The sequence below is a fragment of the Harpia harpyja genome, chromosome 17, assembly GCF_026419915.1.
Source record: "Harpia harpyja isolate bHarHar1 chromosome 17, bHarHar1 primary haplotype, whole genome shotgun sequence".
Classification (NCBI taxonomy): Eukaryota; Metazoa; Chordata; class Aves; order Accipitriformes; family Accipitridae; genus Harpia; species Harpia harpyja.
This window is the reverse complement of record NC_068956.1, coordinates 26,424,832-26,438,458: the sequence shown is the minus strand read 5'-3', so window position 1 is coordinate 26,438,458 and position 13,627 is coordinate 26,424,832. Positions and strand designations below refer to the sequence as shown.

Below are 13,627 nucleotides of genomic sequence, written 5' to 3'. Positions count from 1 at the left end.
CTTAACAGTTACTTGTTAATTTAGACCTATGACAGCTCAAAATTGGAGTTAAATGTTTCTACTTTACCCCTGATATTCTTTTCCCTCAATTTATTAGCTTATTCACCAAGACAAGCTCTGAAAATGTCAAATTGTGTGAGGTTTCTGGTGATAAAGATGCAGAGATGGCATAAGCACTGACATAGATATCAGTTCTGATTTCACATTTTTCCCACGCAGTGTTCCTTCATGCTCTGACCCACCAAACAAACTGCTTAAAAAAAAGCATGCACAATAAAAACTTCTGAATAGCAGCTTTTTGCTATCTAGTAGGATATTTGCTAAATTACCTGTGCAAAAATTAAAATTAGTGCAAAATTAAAATTACACTTCATTGATGCTAGTGAGAGTCAAAGGGCTACATGCACAACACTGAAAATAACCATAGAGATAAAAAGCAAAAACTATATTGCTTTATATAATTACTGTTTTAGAATCAGCACATTTACAAATATGCAAGCATCTGAATTACACTCAGTTTCGTTTATGGTACATTTAACAACAGCTGTGATATCCCACAACAGAACACTTTCCAGGAGTAATCTAAGACTTACTTTGGTGTTACTGCTTTAATCCAATGGAAATAGTTTCCTCTGCTATAGGCACTTTAAAATAGTTCATAAAAAGAAATATTCACTGTATTAAAATGTCAACAGAAAATAGGTATAATTTTAAATGCCTAAATTGTTTCTCAAGTTGAGAAATAGTCAACAGCAAGACAAAAATTTGAGTCTTTTAGAAGATTAATATCCAGAAGAGCTACTGATATGTGGATACTTTATTTCTCTTGTTGTCTTCTTTTCTCTTTTATTTCCCTAGGACATTTACATACCTGGAAAATACCTTCAACAACCTCAAATACTCATTGATTGGAAAGATACTGCAAGTTCACATTAAAAAAAATTAAAAAATAAAAAATTGGGAAACAGGAATGCTGAAACTTCCCGAGTCTTACCACAACCATTGCTCATTGCTAAAGAGAATGGAACCTTAATCAACTTTTAACAAGTCCTTAACAGTAACGTGGGTTTTAGCAAGTATACGATGACCCTATGCAAAATACTCCTCCTTAGGAATTATCACTAAATCAGTTCAAAAGATGGCAATGTTTGGAAGATAATCATTGCAGTATAACAATAAGCATGAATAAACTACCTGTATGATTTCCACCCCCCCCCCCCCCCCAAAGTTTATTTACCACAAAAGGCTGTTTTAGTCAACTGAAAACTACTGAAAAAATTAAAACAAACATTTCAGGCAAGAATAAGGAGGAAAAAAGCTCCTAGAAGAACATACGATGATGATGATGCCTGCTAGCCAGAGGTTAAAGCATTCACCTAGGATGCAAGAAACCCAAATTCTCATCTGTGAGGCAGTTTGGGCCTGAATGTAGGTCTTTGGCATTCCAAGTCAGTCTCTTAACTACCAGGCTGCAAGTATATGCTGAGGTGGGTTTTCCCCATTCCCTTCTAGAAATGGAGAAGAGTGAAAATGAATCCTGAGCTTCCCAGTTACCTAACTCTCCTGAAACAGTGGGAATCTAGAACCACGTCTCTGACTCACTGAATGTTTAAACACATCATTAAAACAGTAGAACAGGCATCAACAGAAAAGACAGAATTCCATGATGATTTATATACTTCCCTGGAGTATGAGTGACATGGTCCAAACCCTTTCCGCAAAAATTATGACTTTAAAACAACTAGGATGCAGTCCAACCACTGGCCTCTAATAGGTAAAAGAATGCCACTGACATCTTTGTGGCTCTGTCAATGGTGCTTAAATCTAGCTCCTCTTTTATTTGGGGGGGTTTTTTTCCTAGGAAACGATGGAAACAAAATTAATTTGTTTAAGCCTAAATGGAATATTTGTACAATGAAAAGCCAGTGAGAAAGTACAAAATGTCTCATTATTTATTCAGACAAAACCTAAACTGCAGAAGTACTGGTGCTTTAACTCACAAACCAGAGATTCCACTGTGTAGGTCAGAAAACTCAGCTTCCAATCTGAGTTTAAAAAATTAAGCCACTTGCATATTCTGTAAGCCCTCCCCTACTTTTATGCCAACTCTAAAATTAATCGGAAACTCCAGATCAGGATCTTTTAGTTCTTATATTTTGAGCAGATTATTGCAGCTTAGTATAAAGCTTCCACAGTTAAAAGTAGAGACAAGTCTTTTCTCACACTAAGAACAATAATTTTTAAATGTGCTTATATAAAGTTATTGGGATCTTTCTGGATTAAAGGCAGTGTATGCATATATAGAGAGATAGACAGATATAGAGACACACAATCTCATCTGTGTGTGTACTTATTTATTTATCATATATGCCATAAACATTGTAATGACTGATTTATCTGTTTATGGTCTGCAGCATGAGAACTGAAAGCCATCTTAACTTCAAACACTCTCTCAACAGTTTGAGTATTTCTGATAGTAAAATTCAGGAAATAGGAATAAAATACTTGCCTTAGTACTATCCAAAAAAACCCCTTTAAAATCAATTCCAAAGGCACCACATTTTTAGTACACTTGTTTACTTCTCGAAATTAGAAATAATAGCATCCGGTTGTTCTTCAAACTCCACACCCTTTCATAGTTTTGTAATACATAAAGTATGTTGCTTACCACTTCAGAACTCATGATATGTCTTAACATTCACTTAACCAAAAAAAAAAAAAAAAAAAAAAAGTTCATCACCTACACATTTGCTGTTACTAATGAAAAAACTTACTTAAACCTTGCATGTCATTCTCACCTTTCCACCCAAACTTCCCTCACTAATTCCTAGAGAGCCTAGATAAAATACAGAACTAGGCCAGACAGAATATTAAAAGGATATAACAGCAAAAAATACTTTTGATCCTTTCAGAATATTGCAGGTATTTGCAGATCAGAGGAAGTGTAACATCACCATATTTTCAAGAATCAAATCAAAGAAAAAAAGCCTCAAGACTACTTCATTCTTCTTCTCTCATTTAACATACACGTTAAAAAAAGAAAAAAGAAAAAACCCAAATCAAACACCCCCTCACCACACAGCAAAAAGCTAGTAGATACTCTCGTGGTGAAGGAATGACTCAATCTACCTTGGATCTCAGTCACCCTCTGGAAATGCCCTCTTTCCACAGACTGCAGAAGGAATCCAGAGAACTCAAACTCCCAAGCTCAATGTTTCCTTGAGTTTCCAAAGAAGGCAAAATCATTGTACGCTAGCCTGAAATAGCCAGTGCCTCACTTCAAGAAGAGATTTGCTTTTGTTATTCAAATATTCTAAAAGCTGAAAACACTGTTGGTCAGCAATATAGCCTACCATCTGGGGACAAATACACCCACCAATAGAGTACCTGTACATCGACCTGAAGGGCAAGACTTTTTGCCATGGCATGGCAATGACGACCCAACACTGGTAAGTCACATTGCTTATCTTTTGGTTGAACTGTAACATATCCATGCATGAAACACTTTGCACACCACCGAATCCAGAAAGCTACATCATATTCTGGGTAGACAAAGCAACCATGGGAACATGAAGTTTTCTCTCTACTATACTTGTCTTCCCAGTGACTAGGATATCAGGTTGTTGATACCTGTTTTCAAAGGCTTGACTAAGGACACTTAAAAAGATGTCTTAAAACTTTGAAAGGAAAACTACAGATGGTAACTTTGCTTCCTTGGTACAAAGGTACAGCTTATCTATAAAGGAGAAAGAATTTTCTTACATAACAGTTTGAAACAGAAGAATGAAGCATCACAGGAACTAAGAACCATCAAGAACTTCACTCTGTTTCAAGTCCTTCCTTGATTTTACCCACAGAAATGTGTTAAAAGAGAAAAAAAAAAGTATTTCTTAAGGAGAGGCAGAATCCTGTTTAAAAAAAAGGCAGAGAACACAAGAAATGACATATTACATCAGACCAATGGTCCACCTAGTACAGTATATTGTCTTTAACAGTAGCAATAGGAAACACTATTTGGGGACACCACGAGACCTTCACTTTCTCCAGTACTCCTCATACTCTAACAGCATCTACCACTATTGTATTAGAAAATGCCAGAAGATACATTACTGTCTATTTATCTTACCATATACTTATGGACTTGTCCCCTTTTGAAACTGCTGGTATGGTCTGCTTCTACAATCTCCTGCAGCAGCAAGATTCTAAGTTTTACTACCTGCTGCATAAAATACTTTTGTTTGTCTGCTTTAAAGAGATCTACTGAAACAAACAATAGATGACAGATGGTACTTACATCACTAATGCACCATTGTAATATTCCTAAATATAACTTTCCTAAGTAATGAGATTATATTAAAACTTATGAAAACTGAGCACTGTCAAAAGCTAAAAAAAAAAGCCTGTCAATGCCTCCCTGCGTGTTTTATGAAGTGAGACACAGCAGATCTGCTGGGGGTGATAAAAGCAGCAACCAGCACCTGGCTGTGCTATGAGACTGCACAGAAAGAGATGAAAGAACACAAAGAGGAAACGGACTTTGTTTGACACCAGATAAGGATAGGTGAACAGGGAAACAGAATAATAAAGCTTCTATAAACAGGTCCTGACCTTTCAATGGTAAAATGGGAGATAAATGGGACAAGGGACTTAATTATTTTCCACAAAAGTGGTTATCAGCGTTAGGGACAGAGCTTGCAACTAAGTCCAAAAAAAAGCCAACAAAGAAACAAAAACCAGATCTTCTCAGCACCATTCAGAGTTCTGTTAGTAACTCCACGAAAAGCATGCTAAGTCTTCCCGGTGTTCAGCTTTGATGTCAGAATGAACTCACAACTACTCAGAAACTGCTACAACAGGGACATGTGTAAGCTGGCTCTTTTTAGGACAAGCAGACCCAAGCGCTCAGGGTTTAGAAGAGTGAGAAGTACCATAACGGTCCAAGCTGCTTTAAGAATTGAACTGCTATAGTATAGCAGAGGCAGCACTAGGTTACAGTGCAGAGGTTGCAAGTCCTTATTTCAGGTCTGTAAACTTTTTGCTGGAAGGACATCAGACTTGTTTTTGGAAAAGGCAGAAGCTGGCAGAATTGTTGTTTACATAATTTATTTCACACGTCCAGTAAAAAATTATTTTACCACTCAGTATCCTATTAATGTTTGACATGTTTCTTAAATACTTGCTTCTAGACATTACAAAGTTATTACAAATAATTTATAATAACCTGTTATTACAAGTACCATGAGAGCCTAGCAGAACGGTAAAATTCAGTTTCATGTTAAATTTTTACATGAACAGCTACTAAGTGTCATGAAATTTTATTTTAAAATATTGTGTACTACAAAAAGCAATGCATCGATTTGATAGTGCAAGTGCACATTTTCAGAAAAACACTTAACTACAAGAATTGCAAATAAAAACAAAGATCGAGAAGCTTCTGTTTGATGAGACTACATGAGCAAAGCAAAAAAACCCAAAGTATTTGGGAATCGGCAATTAACTAACAATGCCGTTAAGCATTTAGGCACTGTTCCTACAGTCACTTTTCAAAGCATAACCGTATTTTATTTATACTGAAAAGGCAGCTACAAGTGAAAACAAATACAGACTATACAGTACTCACCTCTGCTTATTTTACTAATTGTTCCACTTTTTTGAGACTTCTAGAAGAAAGGAAAAAAAGCAAAATAAGGATACACACAAAAACTCAAATATTTCTATAGACACATGCAGGGAGTCAAAGCATTCATCAGGTTGTAAATGCATACATAGAGGTTTTAACTCAACAACTAATAAAAAAAACTAAAGTAAAAAGTTTTTCATCATCAAGCATTGAAACAGATACTCTACATGTTTGTATACTATTACTTAGACAATACAGTAAAAGAAAAAAAAAAAAAAAAGAGAGAATGCTTTTCCATGACTCAATTTATACCAGAGCTCTTTAAGTTAATACTAACAATGTCTTTTTTTTTTTAATTTTTTTTTAATATGTATCTCCTGAGCACAAAGTTTGGAATATGGAACTCTAATACAAACACACCTATTCAGTGTGTTAAGAAAAGCCCAACACACCCTTATTCATTTGATCCACTATCAAGCATCTATTGAAACACAATTCTTAAAGAAAGACTCAAAAGCAATTTATATCAAGACAAATAAATATGAAAAGGCTGCTGTACATAACATGACTTCACCGGCATTTACTCAGGTATCACATACATTTGTGATGGAATTTTAACAGAGTGCTGCAGAACAGACAACAGTGACATTGCATTTGCATCGTTAACCAGGAAACCAAGAAACACACATAAAAATATCTTAGAAGCAAATTTAATTGCTTCTAAATAACAGAGATTGAGTGGAAAGGTGTTGTTTAAGAACTGTTGACTAGTGGAGAGATAGGACTGGAGAAACAGCTCTGCACTTCCTACAAAAATTGTAGGAAGGAAAATGGAGCCTTCATTTATTGCACAATTTCTCCCTGGTAACAGCACCTCAAGTGCTTTGGTTTCTCCACATGAAAAATCAAGGTCATCTTTACTAACTGCATAAGGATGTTGTAGGATTTATCTTTGTTCAAGTGTTTTAAGACCTTCAAGTAGAAACGCCATACAAGGCACTCCTCAGTAATAAGCTTGTATATAGTTTTCCTAGCCTTGTGAATTCATTCCTAAACACATTTTTTTTTCTCCCCCCTTTTTTAAAAAAAATACCATATCCATCTAATCCTTTTAGTCCTACTTGCATCAGATGATCACTCCCTCTGCCCAGGTCTGACTTTTACACTGAAGGGCATAAGCTCCAACTTCCTTGGTAGCCATCTGTAAAACCTTCTCAAGAATGACTGCATTGCATCCATGCTTATGACCCTTTTTTGGTGACTGGGTCAATAAAGTTTAAAAAAATTCTTGTAAGACTAAGTTATTTTGGTGACTATACACAGTACTGCCACCATCTTACAGAGTAATATACATCACATTCTAAGTTAACCTATATCATAAACAACATGGGAAGATTAATTTTCTAAGCAAAGAAAAAAGTATGTTTTGTGGTACACAGTGTGATGAACAATCCATAATCTACAATTGCCTTTATTAAAACAGAAAACAAACCAATTGTTGCCCGTTACATTCCTGTTAATGTTAAAAAAAAAAAAAAGATTTTGGCTTGAAGAGTTCTAGGATGCACCTCTGACTTCATCTGAGGGAAGGTTTTGAAACTCTAAAATAGCAGGAAAGCCTTCATAAATTATATCCTATATAAGAATGATAATATTAAACAGCTGGATTGAAACAGTAATGGAATTTGACAAACAGCAACTTACATTACCTAGTCTCCCAGAGACACTGCAGCAGATCAGCAGTTTACAATAGGGATCTTTTTCATTTATGAAAAATACTGTAGATATAACAGTCATCATCAAAACCAAAAAACTATTTAGAAACACTTATCATTGACCATACTTCTATTGCATTTGATGCGAGATTACTAGATCTAAATGGCAGTTGTAGATTCTAACTCTTGATTCATTCCAGTACTTTTTTTTCATTTTCCTTCCTTAAATCTCTTTTATATGTACACAAATATCTGTTACAAATATTTACATATTAAAAAATCAGTAGACAGAAGTCTGTTAAAGGACATACATGCATACACACCTAACACCCGTTTAACAGTAGGGCTAGCTCTGACCATTAGTTCTTCTAATCTGTTAATTTGAAATTTCATACGCAAGCTTTACTTAAGCCATGACTTGGGTAGCAACATGTAATAATGCTAATTTAGTGGAGAGGCAGCCACTTCCCTCTCAATGTATTATATATTTAACAAAACCAAGAAGAAATCAAAACCTGTCTCTGAACTAATAAAGGCTATATACTCAAAACCTATTCTTAACAGCAATAACACTATCAACTTGTAGAAGCTATGCAAAAATTGCCAAGTTTTTTTTTTTACTGTAATTTTCTGATGGACTCTTCAGCTAATGCTGGAAAAAAGAAAATAAATTGTTTCCTAAATTATAATTTTGTTCCAAAACAAAACCCCCAAAATCTAATTCTCTTAATACAAATGTCAACGTAAGTCAGAAAAACCAGCATAAGAAAGAAATCAAAAGTGCCAAGTATAAGTTTATTCTCATAATTCTAAGAATCCATAGGATAAAATTAAGATCCTAGTAACACCAGAAGAGTAGAGCTACATATAACTTGTGTCCCATTAAAGGTCTCTTATATGCCACACAGAACAGAAAGACATTATATGACATTTAGTACCACTGAAGTCAGTGATCAAACTAATCAACATCACAGATGTTAGGCTTTCTGCTCTGGTCTCTTCTAGATGATTTTATTATGTCTGTAAAATGTTCCTGCTCTGGCAATTAAAATTTATTACCTGCAGCACTGGTAGTTCAGTCTCATCTTCTGCACCTTCAGGAACTACACTTACAGCAAAAGCTGAAAGAAAAAGCAGACTTTTTTTCATATTATAGGAGCTCATTTTCACACTTGACAAAGTTCTGCAGCAAAAGAAAAAAAATATTTACGTAGATTTTCACATTAAATGATACTATATTGGTAATAATCTTTACGAACATGAGACAGTCCATTCTTAGAGAATTTAAACATTTGCTGCCTGACAATTCTATTCCCATACATCACTGAAAAGATCACTCTTTGATGTGAAGCCAATTTATCTTGGCTTCAAGGCAAATAAATCCCATTGGAAAAAGAAAAAAAAAAAAAAATAAAATCTGTTCAGTCCAGTAGTTCACCTGACAACAATATAAAGTGCTATGACATGGGAGACCTGCATTCCACTCTATCTTTAGGTTAAAGTTTGGATTACCAAAGCTTCACTTGGAACCACAGGAACTGACAGCAGCTGATGGAAATTTCTATCAAACTTGAAGATGGCTGTCATACGCTTTGAATGCTGTCTTTGAACAACAGTCAAAATTGTTAATATGTAGGAGACCCAAATAAACACTTACAAAAAGAACAGAGACCCGTTAATAGCTAATTTGCACAGACCTAGCATTATCTTAAACCTTTTATACTGACACCACCCTATGCATACACTTCTGGTTTGTGTTAGAAAAATAATCATAAAAAAGGGTTCTGGTTTGGTTCTGGATTTTTATTTTTTTTTCCTTGTTGATGTAGTCATCTAATCAATCTGTCTCAGCTTGCTTGTTTGTAAAAGTAGTTCCATTTAACATAAGAAAGCTTTGCTAAGATTCTTCATAAGGAGTCTTTTTCTTAAAGGTACTAAAGAGATGCAAATGAAAGCAAATTGCTATAATTTGGAAGAAACTCAAGATACTACTCATCATGGTCAAATAGACGGTTTTCTTAAAAACTGGGGCAGAAAAAAAGTATCAGCAGATTCAAGTGGAGTGTCTCACTGCAAGTTTAAATTATTTATTCCTTGAAATTGATTTCAAAGTGAATCGCCAGCAAACATCAATTCCTTTCACACGCTAGAAACCTGGAATGTAGGAAAGCAAGAAGACAAGATTGTCCAAAGCCTGTGGTGCTCCATTTCTGACTACCAATACCCCTATGCTCTTTCAACTGGAGACCAAATTTCACCAAGTGTCTAAGAGTTGAGTTTCACAATGACATCTCAGGTCCTGACTAACTTGAATCTCAACTCACACTACTAGATGCAGACCACCCCCAATCATTCTAACGCAGTAGACTCATGTTGACCATAGCCACATTTCAATAAGGCATTTAGCCAGGAAGAAGAAAACAGAGCACAAGTAGGAGTGTCCCCCCCAATGCTGTCCTCAAGTAAATGTTTTGCACTTCTAGTTCAAAAGTGCACAGAGAGTACCTCAATCTGCCTATTATACCCCTTGCTGACAGCATGTTCTGATCATTTTCCTCCTTCTCTTCCAACATAACAGTACTTACAGCTCCAGATAAGGAATATCTTCCTCTACACAAACCAGATCCACCTCTTCTACTTGACATGATCCTAATTACAAGATCAACACAAACCACCCTTATTCTGGGAAATGTATTAATTACATAGTATTAACCTGAAGAAGTATCACCTCATAAATTTGGTTTATTCACAAAACTGAATGCAAGCAGACTTTTCAGTTTTTAATATGCAGTTGAGGAACAGCACACGAGACCCGAAACAACTGTGATTGACAAGAGATGCTGCCTCTCTCTCCATAACATTCAATAACCCATGCCACACTGCTTCTAAAATTTATAAAATATTAATGTACATGATCCTTGAAACAAATGAAACAATACTCAGATAACCTGGGAAAAAAAGACCTGTTTCATACTATGTCTTTGAGAGCACAGATAAAGCTCTTTGGGGAATTATTTAACAACTTACTTCATATTCATATTACAGAACCACAGAATCATTGAGGTTGGAAAGGATCCGTGAAGATCATCTAGTCCAACACCCCCAGAGCAGGATGCTCAGGATGTTGTCTAGTCAAGTTTTGAGTATTTCCTAGAACAGAGACTCCACAAACTCTCAGAGCAACCTCTTCCAGTGTTCAATCACTCTTAGGAGTAAAGGAAAAAAAAAAAGTATTTCTTATGTTTAAATGGAATTTCCTGTATTTCAGCTTGTGCCAATTACCTCATGACCTGTCAGGCACCACAGAGTCTGGCTCTGTCTTCTTTACTGCCCCCCATCAGGTATTTACACATTGGCAAGATCCTCCCTGAACCTTCTCTTCTCCAAGCTGAACAGCCCCAGCTCCTTCAGCCTCTCCTCGTACGTCAGGCACTCCAATCTATTAATAATCTTCATGGTCCTTTGCTGGGCTCACTCCAGTATGGCCATGTCTCTCTTGTAGTGGGGAGCCCAGATCTAGACACAGCACTGCAGGTGTGTCTCACCAGTGCGGAGCAGAGACGAAGGATCACCTCCCTTGACCTGCTGGAAACACTCTTCCTAATGGAGCCCAGGAGGCTACTAGCCATCTTTGCCACAATGGCACACCGCTGGTTCATGGTCAGTTTGTTGCCCGCCAGGACCCTCAGGTCCTTCTCTGCAAAGCTGCTTTCCAGGCAGTGTGCCCCCAGTGTGCACTGGTGCATGGGGTGACTCCTCACCAGGGGCAGGACTTGGCATTTCCCTTAGCTGAATTTGGTTTTCCAAGTTTCCCATTTGCCCATTTCTCCAGCCTGCTGAGGTCCCTCTGAATGGCAGCACAACCACCTGGTGCGTCAACCCCTCCTGCCCATTTTGCATCCTCTGCAAACTTGCTGAGGGTGCACTTTGTCCCATTGTCCAAGTCATTAGTGAAGAAGCTAAACACTACTGGAGCCATTATCAACCCCTGAAGTGCACCGTGCCACTGATCAGAGCCCATGAGCCCAGCAAGTCAGACAGTTTTTATCCACCTCACTGTCCACATATCTACCATTACTTCACCAGTTTGTGTACGACATTATGAGAGACAGCATTGAACTCCTTGCTAAAGTTGAGATAAACAACATCCACTGCTTTCCCCACATTCATGAAGGCAGTCATCTCATCACAGAAGTCTTTTGGGTTGGTCAAGCATGATGGCTCCTTCAAAAAAAACACACTGACTTCTCCAAATCACTTTCTGGTCCTTTGTATATTTGCCTTGTCCTTCCTTGTCTGGCAACGGTATCCAGGATCAGTTGCTCCACCACCTTCCCAGGGACTGAGGTGACACCGGCCAACCAATAGTTTCCACAGATTCTCTTCCTTGCCCTCCTTGAAGACAGGGGTGACATTTGCTCTCTTCTAGTCTTCAGGAATCTCCCCCAGTCACCATGACCTTTCAAAGATTATGAAGAGTGGCCTTGCATTGACATCGTCAAGCTCTGTCAGCACTTGTGGGTGCCTCCCATCAGGTCCTGTGGACTTCTGTATGTTCAGTTTGCTTAAATATTCCCTAGTCCTCCTCCAGTGAGAGTAACTCTTCCTTGCTCCAGACTTTCCCATGAGTTTCAGGGGCCTGGGATTGCTGAAGGTGGGTCTTACCAGTACAGACCAAAGCTAAGAAGGTTTTTTGTTCCTCACCCTCTTCCATGTCCTCCTTTTAACCAAGTCCCTCCCCCCATTCAGAAGCAGGCCCACATTTTCCCTAGTCTCCCCTTTTGCTGCTGATACACCTGTAGAAGCCCTTTTTATTGCCTTTCACAAGTTGAATCCCTTGCCAGATTCGACTCCAGGTAGACTGTGGCTTTCCTAACAGCATACCTGCACTCTCAGACGGTGTCTCCATACTACTCTTGGGGTGACCTGACCCTGTTTCCGTCTCTTGTGTGCTTCCTTTTTATCTCTGAGTTTTGTCAGCAGCTCCTCGTTCACGCATGTGGGCCTCCTGACACCTTTGCTTGCCTCCCTGCATGAGGGGAAGGACCATTCTTGAGCTTGTAGGAGGTGAACCTTGAAAATCAACCAGCTCTCCTGCACCATCTCCCATATCAATCTTTCTGTATTGTTGAGGACAGCGGTAGACTGAATATGCCTGGCTAAAAATGACTTTTGTTGCAGCTGCCCTGACATACAGTGCAACTTTGACACTCACACACATCATTTATTAAACAAACCAGTATCTGTGATGAATGCTAAAGTCTCTCTCTATACCATTATTCTTATTCCCAGTGATTTCAGTCATGCAGCCTCCCCTTCTTTTCCAACAAATAAACATATTAAAATGACTTGGTATCTTTTACATTAAATATTCCAGGAAGACTTTTTCCAGCTAATACATTTTAATGATAAGACAAGAACTGTTCAGACTATTTTTGAACTACTGAAGAACCATTCACTGAACAGACTAGCAGACCCCTGAAGACACCACAAAAAAGCCTCAAGAGTCTTCATCCAATAATAACGAAGCTTTTCACTCAGGCAGACTGTATGAATTAATTTTAGCAACAAATATGCCATGGCCCCTGTACTACCTTATTAGCAAATCTGTTACGCGCACATAATTTGATACAAGTAAAGCAGTCTTCAGAAGTAAACTGGGATGCATTTGTGGGGTAAATTCAAGTCTTAAATAACACATGGCCAAGACTGTTCTGGCTAAGCAACCTGATCTCTCAGCCTGGAAATAAATATCCTCTTCCAAGCATTTACTGGGGAAAGGGTGGCATGAGAAGAACATGGTACGTCTAGCTGACATATGACTTATAAACAAAGGGGCCACAGGGTAGGTGGGAACTACAGTGCCTGGGTGCAAGTGGATATCCCTAAGATTAATTCATCCACCCACAATTCACTCCCAAGAGATTTCTGAAAAAGGTGTGCCGAGGACTGGACCACAGATAGAAAAATTCTAACTAAACATGCAGCTCATGACCAGATCAGTTGTAGAAACTGTAAAATCCCTGTGGCAAGGGTATCTTTTTGTTGTGTGTAAAGTACACTGCACAAAGAAGAATGACCTGTATCTGGGAGCTATCAAATGCTACTATAACAAAACTAACTTTTCACGTCCAAACATCATTACTAATTCAGACAACTGCAACAGATTTGTTTCAGTCTAGAACTCCCCAAGACACACATCAATCTCTGGAGCTAGAGGTACCTTTGCTAAACCCAGAATTTCCTCCAGTCCCTTTGAGTTTCTTGATGCAACACAAGCATACTTCAGGTG

The 13,627-nt window shown here is 37.7% G+C and overlaps 1 protein-coding gene across 1 annotated transcript in view; it reads right to left on the bottom strand.

The window, feature by feature from the left end:
- The window catches only part of B3GLCT (beta 3-glucosyltransferase), a 68,873-nt gene that overhangs the window by 51,694 nt on the left and 3,552 nt on the right, over nucleotides 1–13,627 (bottom strand). Inside the window, exons 2-3 of the mRNA XM_052812839.1 lie at nucleotides 8,395–8,456; nucleotides 5,621–5,660 (exon numbers count right to left, since the gene is read on the bottom strand). Of these exons, the coding sequence (XP_052668799.1) occupies nucleotides 5,621–5,660; nucleotides 8,395–8,456 (102 nt within the window). The remainder of the gene's footprint in view (nucleotides 1–5,620; nucleotides 5,661–8,394; nucleotides 8,457–13,627) is intronic.